Source organism: Peromyscus eremicus, unplaced genomic scaffold, assembly GCF_949786415.1.
Source record: "Peromyscus eremicus unplaced genomic scaffold, PerEre_H2_v1 PerEre#2#chr22_unloc_1, whole genome shotgun sequence".
In the NCBI taxonomy this organism is placed as follows: Eukaryota; Metazoa; Chordata; class Mammalia; order Rodentia; family Cricetidae; genus Peromyscus; species Peromyscus eremicus.
This window is the reverse complement of record NW_026734286.1, coordinates 11,239,963-11,253,431: the sequence shown is the minus strand read 5'-3', so window position 1 is coordinate 11,253,431 and position 13,469 is coordinate 11,239,963. Positions and strand designations below refer to the sequence as shown.

Below are 13,469 nucleotides of genomic sequence, written 5' to 3'. Positions count from 1 at the left end.
CTACCTTGGCACGTGCCGCCAAGGCCTAGGAGCTGAGCCGATTCGGGACTCCCTCAGGTTAAACCCTGACCTCCACATGCGTGCGCCGTGCCACAGCACAGGGTGCGTCAGGGACGGGTCTACTCATGGAGGTCACACAGGTGACTGGCCTGGGCAAGCCAGGGGTGGATGAATCGTCACAGAAATGGCCTCTGAGGTCACCGTTAAAGGATGCGGAGGGCAGGCCATCAGGCAGCTGTCCAGGACACCCCACTGCCTGGCAGGTGACACTGCCCTGTTTTCCTGGACCCAGGCTGCTGACTCAGGAACCCCTTCCCGTCCCGCCCCCCTTCCCCACGCGGGCGCCCCCAGGCGGAAGCACCAGGCCAGCAGGAAAGGGGCGGGGCAGGGAGGCTGACCAGCCCCCCCATGCTAATGTGAGGTGTACCCCAGTACTTGGGAAGCCAGGAGTTATCCCAGCCGGTAGCACCGGCGAGGCACTGCCCTGTGGGTGCTGTGAAGCTCTAGGGCCGGGTGTCCCGGCCCCAGGCCAGCCGTCAGGGGGGGCAGATGCGTCACCATCGCCCGCCCCCCCCCCCCGCCCCTTGCCCGCCCAAACTCCACCCCAGGGAAGGCGGCGCGGATAAAGGCTCAGGGGCCGCCCGCCTGTCCCCAGACCGGCACGGCCACCTCTCACCACGACCTGCACGCAGGTCCTCTGGAGCAGTGGTGACCCAGGACCTGCGGCTCGGGGTGAGTAGGGGCGGGGCCGCACGCGGGCGGCGCAGAGGGGTCTCCACGCGCCGTGGACTCCTCAGGCTGCCCCACTCTTTGTTCTCTGAACCGTCGACACTCAAGGCGCCTTGGGACGGGGAGCCCCCCAGCTTGTGGGGTGGGAGGGACCGCGGGCGCGCGCGCCATGGGCACCGCCCTGGCGGGACCGCAGCCCACGCCCCCCCACTCCCCCTTTGCAACCAGTGACCTTGAACTAGTTGCAGATCCAGACTCAGTTTCCCTGTATGTGCGGTCCTAAGTCTCCTCCGCATGTTCAACCTAAAGATTCTCAGCGGGGCCTCCCCACCTGCAGACCCCCAAGTCTCTGCGCCCTCTCCCCAGCCACGACGCACGGCACCCCCTCCCGCGGGGCTCGGGCAGCGCTCCCGGGCGGGGACTGCAGAGGGCGCGCCGGGGCTGCTGACTCACCGCTGCCCGGAGCGGGGCGCGCGCGGGCGCAGCCGGGGACGCCGCGTCACGTCACGGCTTGGGCGGGCGCACCTCGGGAAACGGGCCGACCCGGGGTGGGGGGGGGCGCAGGAAAAACCGGGGACGATGGGTTAGGCCGGGACGCGCAGTGGCACAGGTTCAGCAGGGACGGGTCTAGTCGGAGCCACGTCACCGAGGCGCAGGTCCCCGCCCAGGCCGTGCGCCCCGCCCAGGCTCCCCAGTGCCCCCACCCACCCGCCCGCCCGCCCACGGGGGCGGAGGGCCGCTCCGTCCGAGTCCGGCCCGCGACCCTTGGCCACGAGGCTGCGGGCTCGGGCTGCAGCTTCCGCAGGCAGCTGCTTCCCGGACAGAGCCAGCGGGGAGGCCCCGCGATTTCCTGTTCCTCCCTTAGTCGGGAACAATGGCCGGCCCTCGCCTCTTCCCCAACGCTCCCCCTGGAGCAGGGGAGGGGCTGTGCTCGCGCGGAGGGTAGCGGCGGGGGGAAGGTGCTAAATCCTGGAGCCGGGGTCCGCTCCCCGCCCCTCCCGCCCGCCCTTTGTTGGGATCTCTGGGCCTTATGAATGGCTCTGGGCGCGGGTGGGGGGCGCGGGGGCGGGTCAGGAGCCGCATCAGCCCAACCCCCTACGTGTCTCCATTGGACGCAGAAGGGACGGGGCGGGGAAAGGGGGCGGGCCTCGCTGCCACGTGGGGTAGCCCTGCGGCGACTCCCATTGGTCCGGGATCGCGGCGGACTGGGCGGTCTGTGTGTGTTTATTGGCCGCCGCCAGGCCGGCGGAGTAAGTAGTGAATGGGAGGGGGCGGTGGTCCCGCCCATCGGAACGTTGATACATGATAACTTTTTTTTCTTCGTACTTTCACCCCCAGATCTTGCGAGCGGCGGCTGCGGCTGTTGCTAAGGGAAGAGACGCGCGGGGTAGCACGACCCGAGAGGAATCCAGGCACCGTGCGGACCGGGATAGCTCGCCCCCCTTCCGTAGGACCCCCCCCCTGCGCCGTGCCCAGGTCGCCGGCCTCCGCCCTTGAAGACACCGGACCGCAGACCCCACCCCGGGGCGCAACCCAGGGATCCCACGCGACCCCGGCGCACCACTCGGATTCTCGCTCGCCTGCTCGCCTGCTCGCGTTGGGACCTTCCCCAAGGGGCGCACGCACCGCGCCTGTCCCCGAGCGCCCGCGGAGCGGAGGAGGACCTCGTTTCGGCGGGGGAGTCCCGGCGAGGATTGGAGGCGACCCGCGGACCCCAGGCCCCCTGCGCTCGCCGGGGATGGAGCCGCAGCCCGGCGGCGCCCGGAGCTGCCGGCGCGGGGCCCCCGGCGGCGCCTGCGAGCTGAGCACGGCCACGGAGTCGGCCGCACCCATGACCCTGGCGATCCACAGCACCACAGGGACTCGCTACGACCTGTCGGTGCCCCACGACGAGACCGTGGAAGGGCTGCGCAAAAGGCTGTCCCAACGCCTCAAAGTGCCCAAGGAGCGCCTGGCCCTGCTGCACAAAGACACGTAGGTAGCGCGCCGCCCCCGCCTGCGCGCCCCCTGGCACCAGCCCGCCCCCTCGGGCCCGGGCCCCGGGCGGGAACAAAGAGCGCGCCGCGCGGGGAAGCCAGGGGCAGCCAGACGGGGGGCGGGGGCGCGCCGCGCGCTCTCGGGCGCCCTCTGCTCGGCCTCCCTTGCCCGGGCCCCCTCCCCCGCCAGGGTCTGCACAAAGGCAGGAGCGCCCTGCGGGGCCCCGGGATGCACGGGAACTACGGGGGTGGCGCGGCAGACGTGGGCCCCCGGGATGGCACGGGGAGGGGTCCGGTCTCCGCGCGCCGGGAGGGGGGGGGAGCGCAGCCGCCCCCTCTTGTGCCCGCGGTCTCGCCGCTTCCGCATCTGCTCGGCGGCCCCCTCTGCGTCTGGCTGTCTCCCCATCACTTACGTCTCTCTGCCCCCCTTTGTTCTCGCTTCCCCACACCTCCCCCCAACCCGGTATTTAAATCGCCTCCGGGCCAGGGAGTCTCCCCTCCCCTCACCCCCTCGCGGGCCTCTGGGGACACGCAGTGTCCATCCCCAGCGGAGGGGCCCCGGTGGGGGAGGGGCGGGAGGGGGAGGGTCTCCTTTGTTTGAGCGGCGGCTGCGCCGGGGAGGGAGGAGGGGAGCCCGGGCCGGCGGAGCCCCCGAAGGCCTCTCTCTGAAAGGGCCGGAGCCCCGCGGCGCCCACAGAGACGAGCTGGGGCAGGAACCGGGGAGTTGTAGGCAGGAGCTGGCCCGGAGGGGGACGCGGGGGAGGGTGGCACGGAGCCCACGGGGGCTCAGGTGATGGGGAAGTGCTTTAACCCGGAGTTAAGTCACCTGGCTGGGGGGGGGGCTCCCCGGGCCGGGAGGCCTCCCCGCGGCGCCCGGGCCTGGGGAGGGGCGGGGTGGGAGCGCGCCCCGCCGCCCCCCTCCCTGCGCACGCACAGCCCTCCTCCGCGGCCTCCGCTTCCGCGTCTCCTGTGCAGTCTCCGTCTCACCCTCTTCCTTCCTACCCCCAGCCGGCTCAGTTCGGGGAAGCTGCAGGAGTTCGGCGTGGGGGATGGGAGCAAGTTGACGCTCGTGCCCACGGTGGAAGCTGGCCTCATGGTAAATCTGAGGGACGCTACCCTGGAGGCTCCCATCTCCCGGCCACCTCACTCCATGAATGCACCGCCCTGCCCCTCGCGGCCCCCCCGCCCACCCCGACACGGGCCCCCCACCCCGAGCCGAGCCCACACTGAAGGCCCCCCTCCCCGAGCCGAGCGCACACTGAAGGCGCCCTCCCGTTCCTCTCTTTGTAGTCCCAGGCCTCGAGGCCCGAGCAGTCTGTTATGCAAGCTCTGGAAAGTTTGACCGAGACTCAGGTAAGCACCCACCACCCTCCCCTAACCCAGGGGGGCTGCAGGCGGTGGCCACGCCTAGGGACACCCTCAGAGAGCCTCCGATTGTTCGTGCTTCCCTGGTGGCCGGTGGGGGAGGGGATGCCAGCCCCGCCTCGGTGCCAGCTTGGCCCGGTCACCCCGCTTCCTCTTCCTCCCTGCCTCCCCCAGCACCTGACCACCTGACCTTGAGAAGTTTTCTCTCCCACGGTGGCTGCCATGGGGCGGGGGGTGGGGGGGTGGGGGGGGAAGGGCCGATCTTCTGACCGGCCCTGACTGGGTGACCTTGGCCTGGGCTCGCCGAAACTTGTGCCCTCCACGGCCCAGCACGCTGCCCCTGTAGACCACCCCCCAAAAGACAAAACTCATGTATGCCTTTGAGGAAGCGGGGTGCAACGCTCAACGTGGCCGATGAGGAGGGGTGGGGGGTCATGCTCTCTCCCCCTCCCCCATCTCTGGCCTTTGTTCTCTGCCCCAGCAGGGGGAGGGGCAGGCAGGGGCACCCAGCCCTGGGCCCGGGAGGCCTAGACAGGATGTTAAGAAAATATTTAGTAAGCAGCCAGGCGGAGGCTGGGCCTGGCTCCGAGGAGGGTTCCCGGTTTTGATGAGGCTTCTTCCCCTCCTGGCCACAACAGGGCCCTTCCTCCCTCCCTCCCCCCTCCAGTCACAGCCCCTAGCTCGAGCACAGCAGCACAGGGGTCTGTAGTTTGTCCCCGGGAGCCCTGGTGACCCTGCCTGGCCCAGGATGCAGGCGACCTGCCCATCCGAGGCCCTCGCTCTCTAGATTACAGGCGTGTAGCGTCCTGCCTCCTGGTGTGAGGGCACAAGGGCCCCAAAGCTGGGTGGTCCTGCCCCTGGGGGAACAAGGAGTTCCTGGGAGCCAGAGTGGGGCCGAGTCTGCAGGCTCGTTCTCTGGCCTGTGGGGGTGTGCCTGGCTGGAGGGAGTTAGGAGTGGGTGCTGGGTGGAGCCCTGAGGTCACCGGGGTGGATTTCTCTCCTGGCCTCCCACTTGCCCTCCCCACGGGAGGAAGGGGTGATCCCAGCCGCCCAGGAAGCCACTTCAGGCCCTTACCTATAAAGGGTGTAAGAAGGCAGGGAGGAGGGAGTTCAGGCTGGGGGCCGCTCTCCTGCCTACTCACCCTCCATCCCCTCCCCATGGGGCCCCAAGCGAGGTTACTCCAGCCCTCTGCCAGCAGAGCCAGGGGAGGGAGTTGTGCGAGGCGGTCTGGTGTGAGTCATAGGTCCATGTCACTTCTCAGAAACCTCCCCCCACACACACCCTGGCCTCTGGGGAGAGCAAGGCTGATGGCCTGGGCCCCAGAGGTGGGAGAAGAGGTGCCCAGTGCACCCAGGGGTCAGGTAGGCCCAGAAACCAGCCCCCACAGTGTGGGGGGAGGGGGGGGCTGCCAGGTCAGAGAGTGCCTGCTTACCAGGGCCTCCAGGCTCCCCCCCACACACGCACAGCCCAGGACATATAAATATTTATCTTGGGAAAGCAAAGGCTAACCCTGAGGAGTTCCTTCAGGATTCAGCCTGCCTCTTGGGAGGCTTAGCTGAGAAAGGGAACTTGACAAGGATTCTCTGCTGCTGGATTCATAGGCAGGCAGGGTCTGGGGAGAGGGAGAGGGAGGGCAGCGACCATCCACCGGGCCCCGCCCTATCTGGTCTCAGTTTCCCCTTTAAAGGACCCAGAGCCAGAGGCCCCAATCTGACCCCCCTCTGTCGCCCCCACAGCCCCCAGCGACACCCGGGCCAGGCCGGGCTGCCGGAGGAGGCTTCCGGAAATACAGATTGATTTTATTTAAGCGTCCGTGGCACCGACAGGGACCCCAGAGCCCAGAGAGGGGCGGCGAGAGGCCCCAGGTCACACACTGCGGGGAGAGCTGGGCTGGGTTGGGCTGGGGGCATCAGGGACAAGAACCCCCTCAACTGATGAGTCTTCCTGCCTCTCTCTCTAGGTCAGCGACTTCTTGTCAGGCCGCTCGCCCTTGACTCTGGCCCTGCGAGTTGGGGATCACATGATGTTTGTACAGTTGCAACTGGCCGCCCAACACGCCCCGCTCCAGCACCGCCATGTGCTTGCCGCTGCCGCCGCCGCTGCCGCCGCCGCCCAGGGAGATGCCGGTGTAACTACCCCAGTGTCCTCACCCTGTAGGCCGGTGTCCAGTGCCGCCCGCGTCCCCCCGGTATCCAGCAGCCCTTCACCCGTGTCTCCCTCACCCGTCACCGCCGGCTCCTTCAGATCCCATGCAGCCTCCACAACCTGTCCTGAGGTGAGGACGGAAATTCTTAATCTTGGGACCCAGGGGAGGATTTTGAGGGCTCCAGCTGTAGGCCTTGTATCAAACGCTCTTCCCTGACCCCGAGCCCCGGTGCATTCCGTCCGGAACACCAGACTGATGCGTGGACCCTGATGCTGCCCTAGAGGTTATGGAAACCTGGGCTGCGGAGTGGACCCATCACAACCATACCTGTTTGCCAATCTCCCAACAGCAGATGGACTGCTCCCCACCAGCTACCAGTGATGCCACGTCAACCCCAGGCAGCAGCCCCACCCCGCGCTCCCGCAAACCCGGTGCCGTCATTGAGAGCTTCGTGAATCACGCTCCCGGGGTCTTCTCAGGGACCTTCTCTGGTAGGTGTCACCTCACTCACACGGGTGACCTTGAGGTCTCATGTACTGGCTGTGTTCATTAATTAAATGTCTTCCCCAGGAATCTGGGGCATGCTCCTGTGTGACCCCAGACTCGTAGGGCATGTCATCCGTAGTTAACGTGTGCTTACTGTGACATTGGGGATAGCGCCGAGGCCACTGCTGCTGAGCCACACCCCCAGTCCCCCCCCTCAGTGGGACATTCTCTGCAGAGGCTCCTGCCCAAGTCTACTCTGCTTTTTTTTACTCCGCAATGGGTCTTCCTGAGTTCCCCCAGGCTGGCTTAGAGTTAAGGCCTCAGCCTCCTGCGTAGCTGGGGCAACCGATGGTACGCCCCCAGGCCTGGGCACTGCAGAGTACCCAGTCTGCAAACTGCCCGGTCTGCCTTCTCTCGCGGCCGCACTACAACCACGTGGACGACCTTGGGGCTCACAATCCTTTCCACTTGCAGGCACACTGCACCCCAACTGCCAGGACAGTAGTGGGCGGCCGCGGCGGGACATTGGCACCATTCTGCAGATACTCAATGACCTCCTAAGTGCCACGCGGCATTACCAGGGCATGCCACCCTCGCTGACCCAGCTCCGCTGCCACGCCCAGTGCTCACCTGCCTCACCAGCCCCCGACCTCACCCCCAAAACTACCTCCTGTGAGAAGCTGGCAGCCACATCCCCCACCTCCCTGCTCCAGGGCCAGAGCCAGATCCGAGTGTGCAAACCCCCTGGTGAGTGGTTCTGTCACCACCCATCCTCCAGTTTCTCAAGGCCGCCTCTGTGTGCCGGTGGGTGAGGGGACCCCCCGGAGCTGGCAGCTGCTGTCCCCCCCAGACCTGCCCCCCAGCTGGGAGAAAAGGAGGCCACTGTAACTTCACAGAGTGCCCTTGTGAGCTCCAGGGGGGCTGCAGTTCCACTTCCTTCTGCCCTCCCTAGACTCCTCTCCAGATGGCCTTTGGCACTTTCATGAATGGCTGAATCAGTTCTAGCCCTCCAGACGCAGCCAGATGTGCCCGCCCCCACCCAGGCTGTGGGATGATGGTGACCACTGCCTTACCTAGATCACCTGCTTCCACGGCCATGTTCACAAACGTGGGAAACTGAGGCAGAAGCTTTTTTTACCACTTGTGGTTCTGAAACAGGCTCTTGGTTTTTGTTTTTGGGTTTTTTTTTTTTTTCCTTTTTCTTCTTTTGTTTTTGGTTTTTGTATAAGGCCGCCAGTGTGCCCAGCCATGCATTGGTCAAATGCCTAGGTGTTTCGTTTTTTTCATTTTTTGTGGAGTTTTTCTTTTTTTTCTTTTTTTCTTTCTTTTTTTTTTTTAAAGACAGAGTCTACCATGTAGCCCTGGCCGTCCTGGAACTTAGCATGTGCAGACCAGGCCAGTCTCGATCCTCCTGCCTCTGCCATGCTGGGATTAAAGGCATGAGCCACCAAGCCCAGCTTGCTTCCTGCATCTCTTAAGTGGCTGACTGTCTCTCTGCCCTTCATTGGCCAAGCCCCTGTGCAGTACTTGCTCAGCCTGCAGCCCTGCCTCCCTCCCTGCTCCCATAACTGTAGAGGAGTGAGACTGGGCTTCCTTGTGCCTTTCAAGATCCTAGCTGACCGTGGTGGGTGCTCCAGCCTCCGCACTCACGGGTGCCTGTCTGCCTTTGCAGGAGACCGTCTGCGACAGACAGAGAACCGCGCCACACGCTGTAAAGTGGAACGTCTCCAGCTCCTGCTGCAGCAGAAGCGCCTGCGAAGGAAGGCCCGGCGGGACGCTCGGGGTCCCTACCACTGGACCCCCAGCCGCAAAGCCGGCCGCAGCGACAGCAGCAGCAGTGCGGGTGGAGGTAGCCCCAGCGAGGGTGGAGGCTTGGGCCTCGACTTCGAGGACTCCGTCTGGAAGCCTGAAGTCAACCCGGACATCCAGTCCGAGTTCGTGATGGCTTAAAGGATCCAGCCCCTTGGGTCTGTCACATCCCCACTCCAGACACGGGCAGGTGGGGCACCACAGCCTGGACGCTGAGCAGCCCAGCTCTGGGGGGCAGGAGGTCACCTCCATCGCCACTCACCAGCCTTTCTGATTCTTTTTTAGCTCTTCCCCAATTGTCTGCCCTGCATCCCTGGTCACATGCCCATCTCTTTCCTCCCTCACTGTGGTCGGTTCTGGTGGCCTCTGCACCAGGGCCCTTCCCTCCTACCTTCTCCAGCTCCAAATATGTAGCAGTCTGTTCCCAGATGGCCCAGACGGAGGAAGCCACCCACCCCCAGCCCTTCCGTTCTGCCTAGCTCTCCCAACCCCCCTTCCATAACCCGATTCAGGTTTTTAACTCAAAATGTAGATTCTCCAAGAAGCACTTTACAGATGAGGGCTGGGGACCCCGAGATGGGTATCCACCACTCCACCCCCACCCTCATCTGCAGACTTGGCCTCCATTCCAGGAGGCCAGCTGGATCCCCCACCCGTCCCACCCTGAGAAGCTCTGATGAGGCTCCCAGGGGATACCTTTGTCCACAATGCCCACTTAACTCACAGCCTTCCTCCTGCCTCAGTCTCTCAAGTGCTACAGCAACAGGCCTTTGCCACTGCCTGGCTGGCCCTGCTCTTGCCACAGAAGGCTAGTTAGGTGGAAAATGCTGAGGCTGGGGGTTGGTCAGGTGGAGATGCTCCTCTTCCTCACAGGAAAGGACAGGCCTCTGGCCACCTTGTATGGACACCAGGCCACTGTCCCCTCCCTCCCTCCCTCCACACACCCACTGATTTCCCTAACCTTCCTTCCCGATGGAGCTTGGGGACTATTTATAGATTTCACTTTTCTGACTGAGCCAGTAGTGGTTGATAGATAGTCTGGGGGGGGAACTGGGGTAGATGGGGGGGGCAGAGAGACACCCCTGTACCTCTTCTCCCCAAGCCCAGCTTGAGGTGCGACCTCACCTGCAGCCAGGGTGGGGAGCGGGGTGCTGAGCTGTGACTGCATTAACCCCGCCCTGGGGAGGGCAAGCTGCTGGTCCACATTGGCCTCAATGATCCATGGGTGACAGCCCTCCCCTCAAATCGGGGCCTCTTCAACAAGGGTGGATCTCGTGGGTTTGATTTTTCTCCAGATGTTTAACTTTCGTGCTAATGGGATGTGCCCACCCCCAAGGCTGTCACTTGTCTGGGCCCCACCTGTCCGAACTCCTTGTTAGTCTGTGAACCCCAGGCGTCTGCCCCCGACCCCCCCCCCCCCACTGTGTTTACCCTTAATGGTTTGGGATGTGAACAAGTGTTGGCTGTAGCTGTAAAGTTTTTTTGTGGTGGGTGGGTGGGGAGGGGACTGATCCCTGAGGGTAGAGGCCAAGAATTTGTTTTTTGTTTTTTGTTTTTTTTCAATCTTTTTTCCAAAAAGAAAAGGGAGGGGGGTTGAGTGGGTGCATTTTTTTAAGCTGTCTTGGATACCTATTTAAATGTGTGTGTTTTTTTGGGTTTTTTTATGATTTTTTTTTTAACTGCCTGTGATGTGTCCCTTGGGCTGAGGTTGGGTGCCTCAGGTAGCCCACCCATAGTTCCCTCCTGCTGACGGACTTTCCCCAGATAGCATTAGCCACCCTCGGGGAGAGACCCCGGCTGTGGGGGATCCACCTCGCCCAAGTCTCCTTTTATTGAAATGAAATTCGAGGGGAGGGGGAGAAACCTTACGCGAGCACCTAATTTCAAATAAACGAGATGAGACGTGAGCTTCGGCGTCACTTGCTCCTTCGGGGTTCCCGGCTCCTTGTTTTCCACACATGGTTTCCCGTGTCCCTTCCCCAGCTTGGGGCTGGCAGGAAGCTGCCTAGGGTGGAGGGAGGGAGGGCCTAGCCACTTCCTGCTACCCAGGGCCGGAAGTGCCATTGGGCGTGGGGCTGGGGCATGCCCTGGGCGAGGCCTTCACCCTCAGTTCCTGGCTGTCAAGTGGGCTGAAGACGGGAACTTGGGAGTCAGTGTCCGGACAGGCCTTCCCAGCTCCCGGGGGCGGAGGGGTTGCAACAACCCAGAAACGGGAAGTGCTTCCTATGTCTCACGGCCGTCCCTCTTGCTCCAAAGTCGGGGCACTGCCAGTGCTGGGGGAGCTGACCTCAGGCTTCCCAGTCCCCCCGACCCACCGGTCCCTCGGTGGACCCTTGAGGGTCCCGCACCCCAGCCTGCCCCATCTGGGCACGGCCATCTGGCTATGCCTGGGGCCTCCCACGGTGGCCGCCCACCTTTGCCGCCCCCCGCCCCCGCAAAGTTGGCATGGCGCGCCCCAAGACTCCGCAAAGGGCTTCTCTGGGGTCCCCCTCTGGGGCTGGGCGGAGACAGTGAGTACTCGGTCTCTTGGTTCTTTTAGCGAGCTCTTCCTTTTAGTACAACTCCACTGCACAGCCCGGAAAACCGCGGACCCCCGCGCGGCACCGGGCACCGGGGTGCCGTGGCTGGAATCTGCCCCAGGGCCTCGGCGGCTGAGGGGGCAGGTGCCTTCGCCAGGGGTGGCCGGGGACGTGTCCAGAGGGCTTTCCGCCCCTCCCTCCGCCCCGTCACCCCAAATCGTCCCACGCCCACGCCAGGAAGGCGGATGTCAGGCCTCATCCCTGGGGAGTTCACGGTCAACGGGCTCAAAGGTTCGGGGACGTCTGAGGCCACCCGACCGAGGTGAGGGTGGGAAGAAGGACGCGGCGGGGCAGGCCTGGGCGAGGCCGCCCCGTGCAACGTGGGGGACCGGGAAGGGGGGCGCCTGCGTCGCCAGCCACGTCCGCAAGCCGGGGGCGCCCGGGGCGCCCGGGGCCTGGCCCTGGAGACGGTGCCTGAGTGCCGGGGACCCTAAGGTCACGACCCCGCCAGCTACGACAACCCTGCCTGGTCCCAGCACCCCGCTTTCCGCACCCCGCTCGCCCTCAGCGCGTACGGACCAGCCCCAGCGGGGGGCGATGGCCGCGACTCCCAGGTGGAGGCCCCCCGCCCCCACCCCGTGCGCGAGGCAGGGAAGGAGAGGTAAACCGAGGCTCAGACCGCCAAGACTGCCCAAGTCGCAGAGGGGCGGGGTCGGCCCTTCCTTCCTTCCGCCTCCTCCCCCCCCACAACACCCCATTGAGGAAAAAGCTGAATGGGAGGGGGCGGCCCCCCGGAAACTCGATGAGATGGAAACGCGGTTGCCAGGGCAACGCGCCGCGAGAGCCTCCCGACGTCACCTCGGGGAGGGCTCCCTGTCCGCCCCCGCCTGCGCCTGGGCTCCGCCCGCCCCCCGGGCGGCCCCATTGGTGGATCCGCCTCTCGGTCTTCCGGACCCACCAATGGCGCGAGGTCGGCCTTTGGGGGCGGGACTCCGGCCCCGCGGAGCCGGGTGCGCCAGCCCGGAGGCGCAGCGGCCCCGCCTCGCTCCCCGCGCGTCTGCAAACTTGGGGGCGGGAGACGCAGCCCAGGCTTGACGGCTGAGGCTGGGCCTGGACGGAAGAGGGGGCGTCCCTGGGGGTGTCGCACGTGGACCCCCAGGCACAGGCGCGCCACGTGTACCCCGCTATGCACGCCGACGTTTCCTGCTGCACCCCTTTCGGGTGGACTGACCCTCGCCCGCTGTCCTCGCAGTTCCCAGCGTCTGGGAAGACTGGCAGCGGGGAGGCGACCTGTAGGAGGGGGCTTTGCGGGACAAATAGAAGTTTGCCAAGTGTTGTTGGAAGGGAGAAAGGGTGTGCGTGCTGCGGGGCAGCTGCAGATCATGCTGGGAAGGGGGCGGGGGGTAGGGGAAGGCAAAGCTGGCGGGACCCTGAAGGCGCTCCCCCAAGTGTAGACTCGAGCGGATGGGGGCTGGACGCCTGACCAGCACCCCGGCTAGAATCGCCCTTTGGGAGGTGGAGGCAGGAAAAGTAGAACAGGTTTGCCCGAAAACCCCAGTCATCCGGAAGGATCTGCGAGCGCTGACGGCAGGGACGGAGGGTGTCGGGAGGACCCCCGGGGCAGGAGTTCCAGGTCGTCATCTGGAGTGGGGGAGAGGTGGCGGGCGCACACCTGTCACCGCAGCACCCAGGGGCAGAGTGAGGCAGGATGGACGAGTGCGCGCTCCAGGCCAGGCAGCGCGTAACAACAACCCTCTGCCCGGGCTGGCCTAGGGTGACGAGACGAGGGACTGGCGACAAGGAATGCTGTGGCTCGCCAAACTCGCCAAGGGGGTAACCTCGCAAGGGGGCAGAGTTCTGTGACCAGGCCGCCGGGTGCGGGCAGGAGGAGGTCACCAGGGGTCATGGCTTCCTGCCAGAGGCTGGAGTCCCCGGGGGCGGGGAGGGGTGGCGACTTTCCAGTCGGGATCTGGGGACCTGGCAGCAAGCTCTGAGATGTCAGAGGTCTGGAGGTGGCTGTGCGTGGGCCGCTGGGAGGAGCAGAACCCGTGGAGGAGGCCAGAGATGGTGCCCGCGGGGCACCGCCGCCCCCGTGGGGCCCTAAACAGCTCCACCCTCCTTCCCGGCCTTGGGAAGGAGACGACGCTGGCGGCAGCTGGGCGGGGAGCTCTTCCCTGGAGTCTGATTCCAGCCCCACCCACGGCCACCTAGTCCTCCCGGTGTCACGCGGGGCAGGTGAGCCGCGCAGCCTGCCAGGTGGAGCACGAAGCCGCCCGGGCCCCGGTGCGGGGCTGCCTGGTTCCCTGGCTCAGGCCCTCCGAGCTCTTCTCTATTTCTGTCTTGATCCAGGCCCCCCTCTATTTTCGTCCTCTCGCTGGCTGTCCCACCCCTCCCCTCCCCCACTTCCGCCCCCTCCTTCACCCTCCCCCCCTCACATT

At 65.4% G+C, this 13,469-nt stretch overlaps 1 protein-coding gene across 5 annotated transcripts; it reads left to right on the top strand.

The window, feature by feature from the left end:
- Positions 1–210: 210 nt before the first annotated feature.
- Midn (midnolin) lies at positions 211–9,993 on the top strand. 5 transcript variants are annotated; one of them, XM_059251950.1, is made up of 9 exons: positions 212–732; positions 2,068–2,703; positions 3,714–3,801; positions 3,996–4,058; positions 5,808–5,936; positions 6,032–6,346; positions 6,570–6,708; positions 7,178–7,450; positions 8,376–9,993. In XM_059251950.1, exons 2-9 carry the CDS (start codon positions 2,468–2,470, stop codon positions 8,651–8,653), a joined length of 1,521 nt encoding a protein of 506 aa, XP_059107933.1. In that variant the 5' UTR covers positions 212–732; positions 2,068–2,467; the 3' UTR covers positions 8,654–9,993. The 5 variants fall into 5 exon arrangements, with proteins under 5 accessions (XP_059107937.1, XP_059107933.1, XP_059107932.1 ...); XM_059251949.1 differs by having other exon boundaries at positions 213–732; positions 6,567–6,708; XM_059251954.1 differs by lacking the exon at positions 7,178–7,450 and having other exon boundaries at positions 211–732; positions 6,567–6,708.
- The last annotated feature ends 3,476 nt before the right edge of the window (positions 9,994–13,469 follow it).